The sequence below is a fragment of the Pyrgilauda ruficollis genome, unplaced genomic scaffold (genome assembly GCF_017590135.1).
Source record: "Pyrgilauda ruficollis isolate IOZ18807 unplaced genomic scaffold, ASM1759013v1 scaffold119, whole genome shotgun sequence".
Taxonomy (NCBI): domain Eukaryota; kingdom Metazoa; phylum Chordata; class Aves; order Passeriformes; family Passeridae; genus Pyrgilauda; species Pyrgilauda ruficollis.
This window is the reverse complement of record NW_024510210.1, coordinates 8,548-30,359: the sequence shown is the minus strand read 5'-3', so window position 1 is coordinate 30,359 and position 21,812 is coordinate 8,548. Positions and strand designations below refer to the sequence as shown.

At 41.5% G+C, this 21,812-nt stretch overlaps 1 protein-coding gene across 2 annotated transcripts in view; it reads right to left on the bottom strand.

Moving 5' to 3' along the window:
* The window catches only part of GALNT18 (polypeptide N-acetylgalactosaminyltransferase 18), a 209,854-nt gene extending 189,170 nt beyond the window's left edge, over positions 1–20,684 (bottom strand). The window contains exons 1-2 of one of the 2 annotated variants that reach the window (XM_041485550.1): positions 20,384–20,684; positions 19,976–20,241 (exon numbers count right to left, since the gene is read on the bottom strand). In XM_041485550.1, the coding sequence (XP_041341484.1) occupies positions 19,976–20,210 (235 nt within the window). In that variant the 5' untranslated portion in view covers positions 20,211–20,241; positions 20,384–20,684. The remainder of the gene's footprint in view (positions 1–19,975; positions 20,242–20,383) is intronic. The other variant, XM_041485540.1, reaches the window with a different exon arrangement.
* Positions 20,685–21,812: the final 1,128 nt, after the last annotated feature.

Below are 21,812 nucleotides of genomic sequence, written 5' to 3'. Positions count from 1 at the left end.
TCACATAATTAACTCTACTGATTTCAAGAGATTCAGACTGACAAACCTTTAAAGTGGGGCTGATCTCATCTGACTGTAAATACTCACAGGGTGGATATCTGCAAGTGGGTGAGTCAGCTTAAGCTCCTTTTACAGCAGGGACCTGCATGTGGGTTATTAAGCTTCAGTCCCTCTACTGTTTGTGGAGAGAAGCAGGTGCTTCCATGGAGAAATAAAAAGAAATTATCTAGACTGGGCAGAGTAGAGCCTCTTCCTTTACAGGGAGCCTTGACACAAACTTTCCATCAGCCAAATCCCTCTCCCATTCTCTATAATGGTCACAATAGGGAAAGGAAGTGAAAACCAGAGTGTTGCTCAAGATTTAAGGCAAAACAATTAAATGAAGTGCAGAGTCCTTTTTCATTATGAGCACAGGCATCTCTGAGCAGGAAGAACGATAAGCAGAGCTCACACTAGACCTATGAATATCTTTATTGAAAGTATGCACTTTGTTCATGCTCCTGCTCTTTGTCATTCTGCAGAAAAAAAGACTGCTGCTGTTTCAGAAGAGTTCCTGTAAAGCACTGATTTAAAATAAGCAATTTAAAATTATCACGCAAGATAGCTACCCAAGTGAAGCAAAAAATTCAAATGTTAGTGAGGCACAAAGTCACCCAAACTGCCAACCAAATGATATCAGATTTAAACAGTTAAGTTTAAGAATACACTTCCTTGAAAAATTAAGCTCTTGGTCTCTTGGTTTTTCTTTTTTCTTTGAAAACAATAAATGATTTTTTAATAATTTCTCTGACTTTGCCTCATTTTCTATGCTTTCATGCAAAATCAAACCACTTAGGACTGCATTCAGCAGACTTGCACAAGGAATTAGCAAGAGACCCAAGTACATTTAATTGTCACTGGAGTATTATTACAAAACTTGGCTCTAAGACAGTTTTCAGTCTCACAGAAACTTCCAGAAAGAAATGCAAGAGACAACAGAGAAACAGGAGACCCTCTGCAACACGGACACTTCCTTGTCCTCCCTCTTTCTGGACACACCTTAAGATGTAGAAATTGAGATAATTACTCCGTTTAATTGCTGATGACCTTAATTCAACATTTGCCTGCAACAGCACATCCCTGTGAACCGCAGGCAGATGTAATAAAGGGGGAAATGTGAAATGCATGTCATGCCCAGAACACTGCTCTAAGCACTGCTCCCCAGCTACACACACCGACCCTGCCACACGCATTGGAGGCAGAAGTTCCATTCAGAAGTCAACTCCAGGCTAAGCATGCCTTTTAAAATAAATCCTGCCCTTCGACAAGTCACAGAGAGCAGAGTCTTGGCCATGTTTGTGTATTTGGTGTGGGTTTATTTTTTCCCTCAAGTTGTAATCAACTGAAAAACCTCACGCAAAATTCTAAAAGTTACCACAGTAAAGCTACTGAATCAGTAAATGTACCAGGAAGAAAGCAAGCTTCTAGTATGTTTTTCTCTGTTTTGTTGTACAAATACATTTGTGGGGGGGGCTTTGTTTCCCCTTCTTCCTCTCAGCTGCACGAGTAAATAAAGATACAGAAAAGCTGCACTGAAATTCTCTCTCAAGATGGTTATTTCATAAAAATGTTTTTCAAAGTTTACCTTGGACTTTTTTTGCAAGGGAATAAATGTATTTTTCCCAAGGTGAATAACTAACATTTGCCCTCTCCATCTTAACTGGCACACAGGGATAAGCTGAACTCATCAATTGGACTGCCATAATAAATTTTCATGTTCTGCACACATTTTCTTACTCTTATATGACTGAGAAAAAAACAAACCCACAAACAAAACAAAAAAAAAAGCTTGCAAGAAGAAAATACTACAACGTTCACATCAGTCTGGAATATACAGAATAAACCACCTGGGTGTTTCTGTACTCGTGAAAACTCAACAGTAACTGCTCCAGCCATAGTTTTCAAAAATTGGTCAAGGAACAGGCTACAGATTGGTCTGGAAAAACAACAGGGTCATGGTGGAATTAATTTCTATCAAAATGCATAGTGAAGCAGATTATCCCAGTGTCACTCACACTGACTGTGGCTTTACAGACCAAGCCAGTAGGATTGCAGGAGTCGTTAGGATTAAGAAAAGAGTCAACTACTATGCAATTCAGAAAATATAATATTTTGTCTGGAAAATTTCCAGCTCCAAGATAAGGGAAAAAAAAAATTAAGTAACTTTTAGAAGGCAATTGGGAGGTTAATCTAAAGCAGCATATATTCTCAAAATCAGAAAAATCAAGCATGCAAATCTTGGATGCTTCTATTCTGAAGAGTCATTATGGGAAAACCTATGTGTGGAAGAGGAAATGGAGGTACAAAATATGCATTTCCATTAATTAAACTCCTGTCTCAGTAAAGCCTCTTTATTAAAATTGCTGAGCACCTAAAACTCAGTGAAACTTAGGGGTAGGCAACTTGCCTTGGAATCCTTTTTCTGAGCTGTACAGAAGCACTTCTGGAGGAAACCTGCAGAACAAAGAGCTGGCCCCCAACTTGGTTTGTACCTTAAGGCATGCAATAAAGTCAGCCCAAGAATCAATAGCTCGAAACATTCCATTAGAAGGAGAGTGTTCATGGCACTGAAGCCATTTGCACAAGCTGAATGGAATTAAGATATTAACAGAGTAAATGGCAACTCAGCTCTTCTATAGGCTGTACTGCAGATCTGGGTACACACCAGCTTATCCAGGCAAAGGCACAAGGGCCAGGGTTTCAGAGGCCGGGGGCGGAAGGGAAGAGGTTTTGCTGTTAAACACACATTAGAAACTGGAGATTCCTGGAGAGAGATGTATTAATAATTAAACAGAGCTTCTGGGTTGAAAAACCAATCAATAACATACATTAAGATCAGATATTCCTTAGAAAATTGGCAAATGTGGGGTTTCAGAGGTTTTGTATTCACACACAAGAATTTCTATTTATATCCCTCATATCTGTCATTACTCTATCAAATTAATGCTAAACTTGAGAATTTCTAAACTGTAGTTCCTTACAGTGTTGTGTTTAAAGCTTGTAATAATTCACAAAATATCCCTGGTTACCTAGCAGAATTGTCTTTACTGTTCTTCTACAGAAAGATTTAAGTGATTACATTGGTTTGAGGGTTGTGGTTTGGTTTTGTTGTTTGAGCGGTTTTTGTAATCCATGTGTAAAGCATTTCATGAAAGTGAAATTTTAAAAGAAAAACAATTGGCTTCTGTCAGTAAGCTGCTAGGCAGTTCTTACTAAGACAATGAATTGAAATGGGTTTTACTGTGAAAGTATCAGTTCACCACAGTGGACAGGAATTCTTGTTTTTGTATAGCACTGCTACAGTTCCTAATGGCTTTGCTGCCTCTACAGTAAATTTTCATACTTCATTTGGGGAAAGTTCTCCGAACAAGGAATACAACATTTGTTACAGCATTAAACTACATTACAGAAAACCACAGAAAATACATGCTTTACAAAGAAACCATGATGTAGTCATCAAATAAGATTTTTTTTACAAATTTCAGTCATAGTCAAGACAGTCCATAACTCTACAAAAGCCTGCTAGCTGAAATTTTCCCAAGGTAATATAAAGTACAGAGCTGACAGCACCAACAAGTGATGGACTATCAGGATTTCCCTTGTTAGGTCAAACTGCACTTTTTTTTTTCTTTTTTCCTTCCTGAACTGGACATGGTAACCCCGCAAATGTGCCTGCTCTGCCACCTTGAAATAGCACATAATTTTAAAAAGGGGGGGTTGAAACTACATCTGCACCATAAAAATCTATTCCCAAAAACAAACACAGTGCCCTCCTTGCACATCTTGATTTCTTCTTTACAAATGTAAATTATAAGGTAGCATTTCCTGTGCAGTGCAAAGCAAGAAAAGGAATTCCATCCAAACTAGTGACAGAAACAAACACCACAAGGGCCCCAGTCCCAATGTGTACAAAATTGTCACAAGGTCAGCTGGCATTTTACCAAAGCAGTTAGCATATAAATTGAGCCTTAACAAGAGGAGATAAATATGTCCTCTGACAAAGAAGATTCCCAACAAAAACAGCAAAAGAATTTCCATTATGGAAGGAAAAAAACACATTTATTAAAAATGTAACAACATTTATCTTCCTGCTGCAAACATTCTTTTAGCCATTCTGTTTATTGCAAAGGGTCCCAAACAGTGTAAGTTTCTGTGCTTTGCTTCAGAAAAACATTAATACAGAGGCTGATTATGATATATCCCAAAACCAATTTGCCATGTAAATATAATGACTGATTGAATTTGACAAGCCTCCTCCTAGAGCAGTAAACACTGAAGCTTTTGTTTAGGGATATTAATGAGCTCAGCAAGTTCAATGTGTCACCTGTGCCAGAATGGAAGAAAAATTATCCCCACCTCCACGCAGAACAGCCACCAGCAATATCCAAAGGAGGCAGGACCATTCACTGAAGGAATTCTCTGGATCCCAGCTATTCCAACAGGCAGGTGTCCAGCAGACACTCACCTTTCCTGATATCCCATTAGCAATAATGATCCTGTGGAGGCCCAAATGGAAATCTGGGAGAGCTTTCTGCAATTCCCTACAGACAGGCTCAGGGGCCCATCTGCACCTTAATACAGAGTGAAGACAGTGCTCACTACACTGAGAATATCTTACGTCTTGGAAATCTGCCTTTAGTTTAAGAATAACTAGAAAACAGTTGTCAGGGAATAGTTCACCAAAATTCTTAACTGCAGCTTGGCCATCAGTAGATCTTACTGACATTCTTACCTCCTGCTTCTCAATGGCAAAGAACTTCACTGACAATTTGTTTTCAAGTTCAGGTTCCTCCAGAAGGGCAAATGATTATGTAAAAATCAACTGGCTAACTGAAGTGGTGAAGTCAGTGCTCTGAAGGATGCAAAACTATCACCCTCTGCAGTAAAATGCTAATTTCTTATAGGAGGATACCACAGATGCTGAGCAAACAGGAAAAATCTTCAGATACTGACAGAAATTATCCTCCTCAAATATTGAAAACTTTATCTGTCCCAGCGGGATGGTGTATGTTTTGACATTGCCAAGCTTGCAATAAAAAATGTGTCAAAAGCTCAGCCCTTCCCACTGACAGGCTCCCAAGCTCTGCAAGTGCACACATGCAACCTGGCAAGTTTCCATCCAGTTTTCACTCAGTTTTACATTCTCTGGTCCTTGCAAATGGGACAGCTGGCTCCTGAAATTAAGACTGGAGTGGTGAAGAGCCATCTTCATGTTTCACTGTCCCATTCCCAGAGATGCTGAATTCCAAGAGCCGCTCTATTTCCTACTCACAGCCTCTGAAAGCGCACGTGATCCCACCAAGCTGAGCAAATGGACAGCCAGCTCAGATGATCTTCCGCACAATAGCTGGAAATAGCAAAGTACACTTTCTGTCTCATTCACTAATACTGCTGCTAATTTTGCTGTGTCCCAGTTTCTCATCCATCTGCAATCAGAATTCAGTTTAGATGATGGAAAAGGAAGCACGCTGCAGTACAGACCAGGACCTGGCAGTCATCTTAGTAGAACGAATAGTCCCATTTCTGCTTGGAAATTCTTCCCAAAAGCTTAGGAAGGACATGATTAAATAAATCAGATCACTGAGAACAAGAGCAGAAAATGACACTTTTCCTTTGGACTTAGTTCTGGGGTTAATGCAAGCACTTTTGAAAATTTTACAATGTTCAGGAAATTACCAGGAACAGGTGAGTGTTCTTTTCCATGCACATTATCTGACAATGAGTATTAATAAATGCAGCTTTTCAACTGGCACAAGAGAGTACCTACAGTGTCTCCCTCTATTAGCTGGAGGAGACTTACATGGATGTAGTTGTTTCCAAAATTTTTAACCTCTGATTATTTTACTGCTAGGTTCCAAAGCTACTAGAAAGGTGGACAGATTGCTTTCTTAATAATTCAGATTCAGAAATAAAAACCAGAAAGCTTATGAGATAACCCAGTAGGTATCTGATTCCTCTTTTTAATGCCAAAATTACTGGTAATATTTTAAGCAATTACATAATAACTAAAATGTATTGTGTGAATTCCTCAGAATTTCTATTAGCTGGTGTTTTATCTCCAGTTCCCTGTGGGAAAATCCTGAGGTATGCCTCAAGAAATTTAATTTTTTTTCTTGGAAAGGGAATACACACTGAAGGAGATTAAGCACTGGAGGGCTTCAAAGTAACTTACAGAAAAAAAATTTCAAAAGATATCTAAGAGACCTATAGAAATGGAACTTACAAGTTTTTCAAAAACATTTTACTGAAATTCTGCTCCTCTGACAGCTGGGTGTTTTGTCATCATTTCTAATTTTAAGGTTTTTACACTAATGATTTGACTGCACTTTTTGTGTTAGGTAAGAGGCGGTGCCTAAAACACATCATGGCAATCAAGAGCCAATTTAAAATGCATATATCAACAAACAAAGTCATTCAAGAAGTTGCCCACACTGAACAACTGGAAATAACTTGCATTCAGACCCTGGAGCCCTTCTTACAATTCTCTATGGGGATCCAAGGCTGAGGCAGTCAAAGAATGGCATTCTTGAGAAAGTAGAAAGGAAGCGTGCTGGCCAACTGGCTGCTTCCACATTTCTGGAAGACAAGTTATAACAAGAACAGAAGGAGACTAACCCTACCTTCTGTGGCTTTTTAGTAAAGCAGATCAAGTTGCTAGAGAAAAATTAACTTTCATTCCCCCTTATGCTATTTTGCACTGTAAGTACTCCCTGAAATTTGGCTGCTTACAGAGTTTAGCAAAGACCTTTTCGGCAGTCACTTAGTTCTCAAAAATCTCTTTCAAAGAGATAGGCAGCATGGGAGCCCCTGCACATTTTGTAACAGACATCCCGTGACCCAAATTATCTTTTCTCAACTACTTTTATCTGCAAGTTCCCAAAGTCCACCAACTGAAAACTCCTAACTTATTACAGCACAGGTGCACAAGTTTTAAATAATCAGGGTAATGATGGGAGGGGCAGGAAAAACTCCTAGAAAACACAAGATATTAATTAAGTTAACTAACAGGAAAAAAAAAAGGAAAGGAAAGGGGAAAGCTGGTAAAGGGGGAAAGGTCACCACTGGGCCTCAAGCACATTCTGCCACGTGGCATTGCTGCAGTGCTTTAAACTATTTAAATTTTCAACCAAATTCTAATTACTTGACTGCAACCTCCTTTGTATCGCTAGTCAACCCATTTTAGTTCACATTTTGGGTTTGGAGCTGCAAAGGCAAGCTAAAACAAAAACATTGCTAGACATGAGATGACTTGAAAACACATCCTGCTCAGTGCTGGGAACAGGAATGTGGCTAAAACACCGTGCTCAGGTCTCAAGTATCAATAACAATAGTTACCTGTAGGAAAATTATGTTTGTCCAGTTAAGGGGGGGTGCAAGACTTCCCCTTAAAATACTGGAACTGAATGATGGGAAATGTAAATGTGTAAATTCCTTCAGGTTGGGCTTTCTACTCCCAGTGTTATTCCTGCTGTCTTAGGCAACTTCATAAAATTGCTTTTATTGCTTTTTTTTTTTTTTTTAATCTAAAAGACAGAGCTAATCATTCCAGTGAGTGAAATACACAGGACTTCTTGAGTTTATTTCAATAGCAGTGAAAAGGGTATCTTGTTTTGAATTGGCCCTTCTAGGTAATTTGCTTAAATAAATCCTTCTTGTTGGATGATAATTAAATGAGCACAGGGAATTTTGATGGTTACAGGTGTCAAGAAGTTGGGAGAAAATAACATCTGTTCTCATCAAATAGCAGAAAGGCAAATTCAAAGTCACTCAATGTGTAGCATAAACATTGAACAGAGAGCAAAACAGCTGCATTAAAACTATTTTTTAAAGTAAAATTACGCGTTTTTCTTAGCTGGATGTAGCAAAGCTAAACTGCTGCATCCTAGGCTGTTGTTTAATCTTTTTTTTCCTGTCATCCCTCTCACTGTCACAAGTTGCCATTGTGGCTAAACCCCTCCCATTCTCTGCACCACGTCCACAGTATAAACAGCCAGACAGTGCCATGGCCCTCACTGACACACAAGAACAGCCTGGCTGCCAGCTCTGCACAAGTCTTAAAAACAGACAGGCAGCAGAGAACATTGGTTAATATTTGCCATTGCCTGGAATTTGACACAGTATTTATGTCACTCCTGTAATAATCACTTTATCTTTTATTGCTAGTGAATACTTTGATTCTTCTTTCCCTTGACCATTTTGATGTTTCAGACCCAGGGCTCACATGGTGATAAGAAAAAAGCAGCTCCACAGATGTGTGGCAAGGAAGAGCCGCCCTCCATGAACCCAGCGTGGCCTGTGGGTAACCCAGGGCGGAATTCTGGGGCGGCGGAGGGGACAGGGAGAGCGAGTCCCTGCTTCTCACACTGCTCTGACAGATCATTCTGCTCCCTCGCCAGCCCCACAGTGCCCCAGAGCTACGAACTGCTGCAGCATGGCCACAGCAGCAGTTTATGGCAGCCCAACAGAGATAAGATTTTAGAGCAAGGACTCTGAGTGCAGTCACGCTGACTGAGAACTCAGTCCAGGGGCTCTTTGTTACATTCTTTCTGTGGGAAGAATGCAGTCTAAAAAATAATTTAATATCTATCAATAGCTTAAGGTTTTGAAGCCAAGGAAAAAAATCTTATGACAGAACAGTCATTCCCAGGACTTCCTTGTTGTCACTTTCAAATAAAAACATTGTATCATTTTTTTAGTAACCAAAAGGGTGTAAATACACAGTGCCTTCAGAGATGACTTTACTAGTTAAAATTGATCTTAACTGGACAGTTAGAAATGATAATCCAACTGCTGGAGAAGCAAATACCCAGAATTATCTTCCACTGAATCTGTGCCGGCACAAAGAGCACATTGAATAATTCCTTCTCTCCGTTCCTTCTATCCCTAAACAGATAAAATCTTTAAGTAAGTTACATGGCATTCTTGCCTGGCAAAACCAGCCACAAAAGCCAGGTCAAATGCACAAGGTTTTTGTCTTAACCTGCCAAGAAACCCTGTGAATTCCCTGTGGCTGACCCAACACTTCAAACACTCAGAGCTCTTGTTTCTGTAAGCATTCTATTCTGAACTTCAGGACAGCCACTCAGCCAAAAGCTGCTCACACAAGGATCTTTGTAAAAAACAGCAATCAGAAAATCACTGGTGAGTAGAACTCTGTATTTACCACCTCACTATTTTAGCAGAACTTGGGGCATGGGGATTACTCTGTAACCTACACTTAACCCATGGAGTTAATGACTGCAGTCAGGGTATTTATTTCCCTCCTGGCAGGCACACACAGGGTGCTTTGGGCTGAGTGGCTGCTTATCCATCAATCCCTAGAAAAGGGATACAGGTGGTGAACACAGAGCCACGTGGGACAGTGTTTGTAATTACACTTTTGCATCACATCTCCTCCTACCTCTCTGCTTTTTTGCCAGACAACATCTCTCTCCCCATAGTGTGAAGACAACACTGGTATTTCACCAGGTATTGCAATCTTTTGCCAGATTATAACAGAAGCTTTTGTTTTCCTCTTCATCTCAGAACACAAATAGAAACAGTCTTTGAAATATATTTAGACTAAACATTTTTTTTTAAATGTTAATTTTCAGGAATGTTGCCAGTTCACTTTTAGCAGATGGTTTGCTATTTAATGTCTCTAGGCAGGCAGAAAAGCTTTAATCAATAGAATCAAAAGAAATGTTGAGAAATTACAAGCAATTTTACAAATCAAAGGCATTTCCTACATATTGTCAAGCAGACAAAAATATATTGACAGGTTGTTACTGCAAGGAGCTGAGGAATGTTTCCCACATTACAACACTGAATTTCCTTTTACATGTTTTCAAATCTCCAGGTTTCCTCATAACAAGGAATTTTATCCTGTCATAAATTTAGAAATTCTCCAAGAGCAGCTTAATTAAGAAAAAAAGAATCCAGGGCTCAGCAATTAAAAACCTACCCTGAAGAGCTGGCAATGCCCACATAAAAAGCTTTACCTCTACTTACTTCTTTGAACAAGAAATCAGTGGTGAGGCTCCCCATTCCCTCTGGGGCTCAGTATTCCACCTGCATCTGCAGCCATCCAGGAAAAAAGCGCAAAATGGGCAGGGATCAGCCCAGCCATCAGCTATCACTCAGTTACTGCAGAGAGCACTGACAACTGTCTGAAAACCTGATTCCAACACTCTTCTGGCAATACTTCCATGCTCTGCACTGCCAGGCTGCAGGAGCCTGCTGCTGCTGCTGCCACACTCAGGTATTTTGCAAACACACCCCCACGTGCTCTAACCAGGCTCTTGCTTTGGTGCTTGCACTACCATCCACAAACTCTTCCACGTAAGCCCCTGTCAGGCAATGGTGAAGCCCCTTCCTACCTTCCAGACAAGACATATGGACCCTTAGCTCAGCCATATTCTTAGAGAGAAATATCATATAGAAAGTATTTTAGATATTTAGTGTTTCCATATTCATTTGCATGCAAAATTTTGTCTCAGTACTTAAATGAGAGTAATAGAATCAGCACTGTGAAGGTGCTTTAAACAAATTTTATGTATTTTTACGTAAGAAAGACATCAGCTGTGCTGAAAACTCATGTGTGTTGATAGAATTGCACTTATAGGAAGTATAACAATGAACCAATGAGATTTAATTATTTCTATAGCAAAAGCATTCCTGTTACAATGGGAGCAAGTGGGAATGATATGTATCCAAACATAAGTCTTCTGTTGTCATTTTGTTACAGCTTTTTCTGGTCTTGCTGCTTTCAGTGCCTAAATTCACCAGTGATCTTGGCATTGTGTACAAGTTTACACATCCCTTTGGAACTTTTATTTGGGTTCTTCTATTGCTGGTTTGTTTGGTTTACATCTAACAGCTTTACATTCATTTAAAATTTGTACAGCTTTACAGCCACGTGAAAGCATTAGCTAAACAGAAGCCTGAAATACCTCATTCTGTTACATCTAAGTTTAATGATGTCATAATCCTTTATGGCTGACATCATGTTGTAAAATCAGAGTTCTAACTCTGAAAAAGCAGGATCAAAACAACAACACACAATTATAATATTGGAGACCAATAACATCACAATTTTGGTTCCAGGCCCAGTATTTTGCTTATAATAGTCTGGCTGTATGCAAAAAAAAAAAAAAAAAATTCTTACTTCATTCACGGTGCTACACATGTTTTATAAGATCCATATAAACTAAAGCAAATAGATTTAAGTCTTCAATTTTTGAAGATTTGGGGTTAATTAACAAGCAAGTATTTGTAGCAATCTACTAGATGTGAAATTGGTTTTGAGAGCAGCAGGAAAGCAAAACGCTTTCAGAAGAGAATCAAAAATGGTGCATTGCTTCTTTCCACTCCATGGAAACTCAGTACAGCAGTTTCAATAAAACCAGTGGAGAATCCAGAGTTTTCACTCAATAACTGCAATTTCATATCAACTAAAAAATGATGAAACCTTCAGGTATTCTTGTGCAGCCCGTAGCTTTTGCTGTACTTTTCTCCTTCTTGGCCCTCCTTGTCCTCCAAACTGTTAAATGTGATCTTCTAATCAGAAATTCCAGAGAAATTACAGCATACAACTCCCACACCCTTCACTCGAGCAACTTAAAATATTCCTGTTAGCACAAGTAGAAGAGGGAAAGGCTGGCATAAGATGATCATTCCATGTACAGCTGGTAAAATTACAAATACCTCAGAGAAAGACAAATACACAGAACAAAGTTATTTTAAAAATGGTTCTGTGCTCAGTTCTGCAAGCCCTTTTTATTCTGTGCACAGAGAAATCCCAGAAGATGTTTTCTCCAATCATAATTTCAATGCAATGATAATCCTGTAATGGATGAGTACAGACTCACTGAGTCTGCAGTGCTTGAAAAGTTTTTCTGACAAGTTTTACTTTTACCTCCAGCATGCCAAATCTTCTTGCAAAGCCTCTGGCAAGTCATGACTTGATGCAGAAAGAAAAGCTTCAAAGCTTCAAAGCAATTGGAATCCACCATGAAAGCAGGGACAGGTAATTCTCTGCATTAGCTGGATGACTCATGAAAGAGATCTTTAGCTAGATTCAGATTACATATGATCAAGTACAGTCTAAAAATCTGTATTATCTCCCTAAAATGAAGGCTGGAATAATCATTTATCTATGAAGAAGAAAACCCACAGAAACACTATCTTTTTCTTATACTCTTCAGAAAGCTGCTTATAGAAATCCTATTTTCCGAGAGATCACCTGTGACAGCTCTAATAGAAGGAAAATTCAAACATTCACATTTAAAATATGGGGCTTGATTTAGGAGATAGGAAATGTCAAAACCAAAACTGCAACAGGATTTCCATACCCCTACTGACATTACTAACACAAGGTCACTGAGCTCCTGAATTTTCAGCATACAAGCAGAGATTTAGGCAGTCGTGTGGTATTTAAAATGGGCTAATTAAAACCTGCATGTTGGGAGAGCTATCTAAGCTCATACTTCGGGGTTGATGTCAGTCTCAAATTGATGTCTCTGGCCAACAGATGTGGCTACTGCAGCACACCTCAACATCTGGCTACTGCAGGACTCACACACTCCCTGGCCTCTTCCTGGGGGAAGAAGGGACCTTGTGTCTGATTCTTCTGAGCAACTCCAGCAGTCAAATCTGCCACCAACAGTCTGTAAAGGTGGGGCCACAGCAGTTCTCTCTATCCCCCTCCTCCACCCTGCTCCTGCAGACCTTATCCATAGGGATGAAGGCTTCCAAGTCAAGGCTTCCACTACACATTCACATGGCACTGATCACAGGACAGCTGGGATCCTGCCAGCTGCCACAGTGTTGTTGTCATAGAAATAATACATTTTTAAAAGCTCATGTGTTTAAAACACAACTGAAGTAGCAAATATAACAAGAATCCCTCACAAACTTGAGAAGAGACATTGGCATTTTAAAGACAGAGCACTTCAGGGTAGGAGCTTGGATCTTCCACCTTCATATTCTAAAACAGACATCAGAATATTCTCATTTGTTAGTTTTCAAAGCCAAGCAAAGGAGACGCTGGAGAACTGTAATAACAACCATCAGGGTTTCAGCTCCTGAACATCTCTGCCTTTCCCTCAGAAAACTGCGGATATCGTGTTAAAAACAGAACCTTAAGTACAAAACAGCAGTTGAGCAGAGAAAAACTGTGTAGAAAACAGACACAAAATGTTGTTTCACAGAGAATACATCTGCATTGCGCAACCATAGAATAGATTTAGGTATATATAAGAGCACCATGAAGTCAAAGCATTAAGCTTCATGTACCTGAGAATTTCAGTGTCTATGCAGAGTATCTGTCCACACTAATCCAACAGCTTGTTAGTGAGCTGTTTATCAAGTTCCTAAAAGGAAGGAGCCCAGAAGCTTCTAAAGAGGCTGTAGAGCTAGCACTGCAAGGCCAAGGGCAGCACAGAAAGATACCTCTGGAGATAGTTAAATGGAAAATAATACAGCAGCTGAATGAAAAGGGATTTGCCTCAGAGGAATGAAGTTAGTTTTCACAATATGAAGTTAGTTGTCACTTTTGCATTAGTCAGAAATTAAATTTCATTAATTTTGTTAATTGTGGGCCAGTAAATCACCTCACTGCTCTGGACTCAGGGACAATCCCAAGACACCACAGAGCCCAGTCTCCAATGTCCAGGCCGAGTGTGGATGACAACATAATCTTATGGCTGCATGTAACGAGGACAGCCATTAACCAGCGACAGAGGATTCATGTCCCTTTGTGTCCCTTTTCACACTCCATAATGTATTAACAGCTGATAATCAAGTTCCTGGGCTGTTCCAAAGACAGAAAAGGACCCTCAAGAGGCAGCTAAGCCATCTTCAAAACGCCACCGCTGTCTCAAGATTTGAGCCCAATATTTGCTTTTTTAAATCACCATAGATTTTCTTTGCACATCATGTCTAACATTCAGATAGGTAACAGCAGTTTATCCCACCACTCCCCAGACTTATGTACACTTTCACAGTGTAACATTGATGACAAGACCTTTCTGTTGAAGGTAGAATTAAAGTAAACTGCTTCTGTGTCTTGTCACAGGCAGGAGAGCAATGTTAGGTGGAGACAGGCAAGAACTGCCTTATGTGATGCCAGAGAGAGCGAGAGTCCAGCACCAGGCTGATCTCACACATTACACACAATTCCCAGCAGCTGGGTGTACGTCTTGCTTTATGTTTCTTTTCAGATGTATTTGCCTCTATTCTGGCCATACAGATAAAAATCACTCGTTAGTACTGAAGTGGGCGTAACAAGCTGGCAGGAAAGACCTCAGCTGGAACCCCTGCACAGCTGCAGGCTGCTCGTACCAACCTGAGCAACACAGCCCAAAGTGACACCAGAGTGGCACAAATGAAGCACTGAGTGCAGAACCTGAAGCAGAACAGCTCTCTCCATCCCTGCTCAGCCCATACATCCTCTGCTAAAACACTGCACTAAAAACCCCCTCCTTCCACAAAGGCTGTGCCATCATGCAAAGATAACAAATGTCAACAAAAATGATCTTTTTCAGAGAAAAAGGCAAACTTTTCTAGCTAAGCAGTGAGGGAATTTTTGGAGGGCATGGAAGTCACAGTTCCGCTCCTGATTAATTTTTTTAACCTTCTGTTGAAGACTTCATTCATGTGAACTACAGAAATTGTCATGATTGAAGGAAACAGAATCCATGTCAATTCCCTTCCCAACTACAAAACTATCATTCACTCTCACTCCGTGGCCAAATAAAATTTTCCTTGTTTATGTCAAAAGAAACAATCTCAAATCTGCCATGCCATTCCCATTGTATAAACCTGAAGAAACAGAGCAATCTAGATGACAATCAGGAAAATGGAAAATAAATTTTAAAAAAGAAACCTTATTCTGAAGAAAACAATCATTCAATATCCAGCAATGAAATCCAGTTACTTTACTAGCACTCCTCAATTTTGCCCACTGCATCCAGTGACATAAATCCTCAGTGGAAGAACTGGCAAGAATATAATTAGAAGGGAGCTAAAGATATTCAAAGCACAAAAAAGTTAATTTTAATAATAGTAATGATATACTATCAAGTAGTCAACAGAATCAACAACATTAAGTCTTCAGTAGATTGTCCTTGAAATACCTACAACTCCAGTGTTGCTTGAAAATTTACAGCAAATTAAGTCTTCCAGTTGAAATAACTATATTAAGGTTTCTTTAGTGTGCTCATCCCTAAGCATGGAAGAACATGAAAGTTAAATCCCAATTAATCTGCACTGACATGCAGCCATCTAGAATGACTTGAGAAGTCAGAGTCTAAAGAGGAAAAATAATGGGATTAATCCTGTCTCACTTGCATATGCAAGCAGTTGCTTCCATTGCAATTAAGTGCATTGGGACAGCACATCTCTGTGCTTGTACAGAGACAGGGAATACAGAGCCCTCTGCAGTGGAGCAAGAGCTGAGTGTTCCCAGGGTTGCTGCCTGGTGCTCATTTGTTTCTTAGTAGAATAAATATGCTGCAACGAGTGATAAACATGCTTAATTGCTTTTGAGCTTGAGGGAAATAAACGGAGGGGATTTAGCCATTAATTATTCCCAAAAGGGAAGTACCTCAGGAGTAACAGACATGGTGGAGTGGCCATTTGAATCCTGGTGAGCTGACTTTATGGAACCCAGCTACAGTTAGCCAGGCTGCAAAAGACAGAAGATATCCTTCTTTGTGTTTGAGGTCAAGAAATAAAGGGTAGATAAGAAACACGACACTTACTTACTCAAATTTTTCCCAGGCTAAAATTAAGAATGTGGGTTGACCTAGTTCCCAAGCTCAAAATATGCAGTTTCTGAGAGCAAATCATTTCACCCTAACACCTGACACAGGGACAGAGTGAATCACACACTGGAGACCTCTCCCTCGCCCAGCTGACCACAGACAGCGATCATATATCCAACTGTGGGATAGCTAATATTAGCTCAAGTAAATCTACACAGCAAATAATTCTAAGCAGCAGAATGAAAGAGAATGTAAACAGCTCTTCTCTCACAAATTTTCCCAAGTCCACACAGTGCCTGATATTCCACTGATAAGAACAGATGCAGCAGCTTGCAAGGACGGAGAACCAAAGTCCTACTAGGACACAGACATCTTAGTAACCATCCATCAACCTTAACTAAAAATTCAGCTAGTCCAGAAATGAACTGTAACTGTTAAGTAAATCTGTTTAGGTCCAAGGGGTTGGGAAGAAGAATGGGTGAGGGCAAGGAAGCAAGTTCATGTCATAGACTTCACAGTCTATAACCTTTTAAGATAATTCCGCAACAAAAACATCATCTGATTAAAACTAGGAAGGCTGAAAAATACTAAAATGACATTGAGTAATAAGACAGGCAGGATGATGTGCAGTGGTGTTTTGAGTGATATGGATTTAATAATAGTTTAGTTTTTCCAAGGAAAATTAAACTATGAACTATGATGGCCTAAAGTGAGGCTGCAGAAAACAACACATTTCTCCCTTTTGGCTGGTGTTTTTCACTTTGTCACTGATACAAACTAAGTATCAGATAAAGAGCAGCCTGCCCACTCCCCTGATCTTCCAGCTGCACATATGACTTAGGGCGAGTTTTTGGTGTCAGAGCCAATGCATGATGCATTATTAAAATGAAGGATATGTTGTGATCTGTCTGAAGCACTCTCGTATTGATTTTAATAACCTGAGAGTGTCTGGGGTTTCTTTAACCACTTTGGTGTTTGTGAACTCACAGAACACAGTTTTCTACCCCATTTAACACTTGTTAACCTCAGCCCTCTAAAGTGTACTTTCTGGGAATAAAGCTTAGTGCTACTACGCAGTCCATGTGCCACACACCTCTGTCAGGCACTAAAAGGGCTGCATTTTGCATCAAGCTACCCATCTGGTCCTTCACTCAGTTTCTTTCAAACACATAAACACATACACACAATTAATCTCCACGAAGACACCATCCTGTCTGCAACCTCCAAAGGAGGTGGGAACTCAAAGTTTCTCTCAGTGGGCTGCCTGCTAGCATGGAGCATATGCCTCCTACTGAAGATCTGGGCTGGTGCGGGAAGAGAATCTCCTTGGTACTGGTTGTGGAGCATTCAGATGTAATTAACACCACAATCCCACAACACACTGCCACAGAAAATCCTGCAGGTCTCACCATCACTGCAAAAAGGTGAAGTCACTTGACCAACACCATCTTGTGAGCCCTGTCTGGCCACAAGCCAGGAACTCAGGATTCCCATGTTTCAGTCAGATCAAGTTTCAGCATCGAGTTTTAGCTCCACAAGCTTCTTCTTTCTGTGGCCTGGGATTTCCCTGTCCATACTGTTCTTTCCAAACACAAGGCATACCACCTTTGATTCCCTCTGAACCTCTCTTATCTGGAAATCTCTTTTCAGTCTGATACTTTTCTTGTCATGAAAATGTCTTTTTAAAATACATACCTTAAAAAGGGTTTTATCTGAAGGCATATCTTATTTCTTCTCATTTCGAGGACACTTGATAAAGTATTACAAGATTGCAATTTATATACTAAAGGAATTCCCAGATGGCATCTAATCAAACAATCAGAAAGCAAATTAAAATGAAGTATTAGCGTAACCCCGTGTATAAAATGCAGCAGCTAAAGCTCTCTGGCATTTGCAGGATATCCTATGGAATATAATTCTATTACCTGCGCTAACTTCATTCCTGTTGAGCATTGCAGAACATCTGAGCTATTGAGACCTCTGTCCAACACAAAAAAGAAATGGTCCAAGGAAAAGTTTAATAGCAAACTACTGATAACCCTTATAACCATGTCCAGAACCATTACAGCAGCTGGTTTACACAATTTTTGGCAACAACTCTCAAACATATAATTTCTTAAAGTCTGGCCTTCAAGTTCAAATCAAACCCAGTCAAGCTTGGAATATTTCTTTCACTAACTTCAGTGAGTTTTGCACCATCACCTAGAATTCACAGTATCTCACAGTTCTAAACAAAATCTGATTAAAGTAACACCCTATTCTGCAGTATCTGCCACAGGAATTCCTGTGAGAACCCCAGTTATAACTATTTGGCAAATAAAAGTATGGAAAATCCACTTGGAGTTAAGGATCTGTGATTTTTATTTTATACATTTATTTATCTTTAAGTAGTTTCAATAAGGCATGAGAAGCTTGTAAGGCTTTTATTTTAATGCCCTAATATTTTAGTACTTATCACCAAACTGTTCACTTAGTTAATTTTGAAAGACCCTCTTCAACTTTAAAAGAAGCATTATTTTGAGGAAAAAACATCTGGTTTGGCTTATGGATAGTCACCAAAAAAAAGCTTATGCTCTAATCCATGCTATACTCTCCCCTGATTTAAGTGAACCTTTTCTCTACTACTCTAAGAACTAGTGACCAAAGGCACTAGTTAGTTTCCTTGAAAACAGTTTGTTTCCTTGAAAACAAACAAGGCCATTTGAGTTTCACACCAACAAACCTGAAGGAGCTATGCTCCAGCCTCATAAGGGAAGTCGACTATCTTTGTGTATCTCGCTCTTAGCCAGAGCCTTTTGGAACATCCCTGCCTTCATATATGCTTCCACAGTGCACTCCACTGGCACACAGACAAGAATACATTTGCTTTTAAAAATCCATTTCAGGAATCAAGAAAAACTTAAGGACTGTATGATAGAACTTAAAACTTGAAGAAGCTGCTGTAACCCATTCTCCAGAGAAGAAAGGGGCAAAAAATTATAAAAAGCAGCATTTTACTCCTTTGAGTAAGATGACAAGACTATCTGAGAAATGAGTGCATATACAAAATGAATGATGATACGCCATATTTAGAAAGATATTAACACAAGTCAAAACAAAGTAGCTGGGCTTTAGTAGCACTACAAAGTTATGTGTATTGACAAGCAGGGAAGCTTGTCAATATGGGGCTACCTAGGGGCTACCTAGCCTGCTCGCTCCATTTGCTTCACATTCCCAGAAGACCCGTTGGTCAAGCTGCTTGGAAGTGAGCAAGATTTTTTGCACTGGTGATAGGTATCCTTTATCACATGTCTACTCTTCTTTTTCAGGTTTAGGAGAGACTAGAACTGGGGTTTGAGTATTTGGTGGAGGTTATGCAGAAGTAGAGAAAGATCGTTCCTCTAGATTTTGTACAGGTTCTCACCTACCCCGAAGCCTCCTTACCATCCAATTCACTTGGCAGGCTGAGAGAGTGATGGTATGATGCCGTGGAGATGATGAAAGTGTAAAGGAAGACACTGAAGATCCCCCAGTAAAGCATAAGTCATGTAAAAACCCAAACTCCCAGGAAATCATCATATTCTCTCCCAGTGCCTCCCCACTTCAACCCTTCTCCCAGGGCACCCATTAAAAGGCATTACATAGAGATTGCCCCAGTTATAATCCCAAGAGGCTCCCGGCACTACAGCGGCACTAAGGGAAAACCTTCATCATCCCAAGGAACACAGAGACTCAGCACGGATTAGCAGAGTCAGGCTTAAAGGGGGAGGAGAACAAGAATTCCACTAGCAGCAAACCATTTTGAAAAACAACAAATAGGATTAAAAAAAAAAAAAAAAAAAAAAAAAAAAAAAACAAAAAAAACACCCACAGGTCCGAGCCCTCCCCGCGGACCCCTATTTGGCGAATGCAAGGCAGGGAGCTGAGGTTCGCTCCAGCCCCAGGCCCAGCCCCGCGGGCGGGGGCGGCTCCCGCAGGGCCCCCGGCTCCGCCGCTGCCCGGCAGGGCTCCGGGAGGGCTCCTCCGGCGATCCCGCACGCTCCGCGCAGCCCCGGCTCTTCCGGGCTGCCGATGGCTCCGCGATCGCGACAGACACGACAGACACGACAAACACACAGAGCACACACGCTGCGGGAGGGGATGGAGCAGCACACGGCGAGCGGCGGGCGGAGAGGGGAGAGGAGGGCGAGCAAGCGGGGCTGAGGTGGTACCTTGGATGTGCTGCTTGATGACATTTTCCAAATGGTCCAGCCTTTCTATAATCCTTAAAGTGTCCCCTTTGTCTTCCTCTAACTTTTTTTCTGAGATCGGTTCCTGCACTTTCACATAAACACTGGCAATGTAGTTGGTGACCCAGCCCACGTACAGCAGGCAGACGATGTTAGTCATTCCACTCAAAATCACGCAAGTGGACACTAAAGTTTTGGTTTTCCTGGTGCACACCATCCTGAGATCCCTCCATATAGCTCCAGAAATCCTGTGATCCAGAAAACAAAAATAAGCTGCGATGAATATAAATCCTTTTCCCCCTTTCCCCGAAACGGAGACCACTCCGAAGTCAGTAAATTTCCATGCAGAAAGTTCTCTAATCCACAGAATAAAAAATACTTGTCGCCTACCTAGAAGGAGAAGTGGGGGCGGGGAGGGCTGAGAATTAGAATCCTGGCTTTGAGCACATGAAAATCGCTGAAAGTTTGCGCTGGCAGTGCCGACAGCAGACAGCGAGGCGTGCTAGCCGCCCGGCTGCCCGCTGCCTTCAGGCACCGCCCCCCGCCCCGGGCATCACGGACGCGGGCAGCCCAGCGCCCGAGCGTGGCAAACTTTCTTCCCTCCGACGCCGCTTCCCATCGCGACCGGCCTCGGCGGAGCCCCAGCGCTGGGAGCAGCCTGCCGGGGAGCGGGGCTCGCCCGGGACTGACAGCGCCCGGCTCCAATGGCAGCGGCGCTGCGCGGGGGCGCGGGGCGGGGATGCGGCGGGACCCACCTGCTCCTCGCTCCGCACCGAGCGGCGCCGGGGGCCGGCCGGGCGCCTCCCTCCCTGCCCGCCTCCCTCCCTGCCGTGCCCGGGGCTGGCTGCGAACGATCTCCAGCATGGAAAAACAGAGGCGGCAGCCGGCGGTGCCGTTCGCTGGGCGGCGGGGCTGCGAGAGCAGCGGTGCCGCCGCTCGCACCCAGAGGCGTCCATTTGCCCGAGGGGTGAAACCGGAGACGTGCCTTGGGCTCAGCGGAGATCTCGGCTCCCGGCGACCACCCACCGCTGCGATGTGTTTGGCTTTGAGCCTCTTGGCGTGCCCGCTCCCCGCCGAGGTTGGGCTGCGAATACCGAATGGTTGCTCGCATCCGCAGCGGCGAGCCCCGCATCCATCCGTTCATCGCCTCCCCCACCTCCGTAGGGATGCGCTCTATCCGAGAACATCCAGAATTAGTTCAGTATCAGGGGCAGGATCAGTAACTCACAATTTAGCTCAGCATACCCGCGCTGCTTTCCTCTCTTCACCTCACATTTTACATTATTTTTGAAAACACATTAAAAAGGCAAATTCCTCTCAATATGAAATCTCACGGATTTGAGAGAAGGCACATGATGAATCTTTTCCATTCCTATTAAATAGGGACTTTTGTACTGTATGAGATCATTTTCTTTTGATAGTTTCAAGACAGAAATGTAACCGGCATATCCAGTATTAGAAACAATGAGGCATGTGTTAATTAACATTCTAAAATTATTTTAAATACTTATCCAAAGAAAGCAAGAGTATCAAATGTTGTGGATTAACTGCACTCTGTAGTCACGCTCCAGAACTGATCGTGCCACCAGGTTTGCCCTGGTGCTTACTGCTCTGAAGCATAAACATGTGAGTGTTCAAACCCTCCAACAGCTCCAATGTACATAGCAACATCTTAAGAGAAGCAGAAGCAGATGATTTGTCTTAGGTCTTCGGGTTGTTATTTTTTAATAAATTGCAAGCAAGAGCCAGTATTCAAGAGAGAAGGCAGGAGCTGTCCTGCCAAACGGCAGAATGAATTCTTCCTTTCCATCAGTTGGTA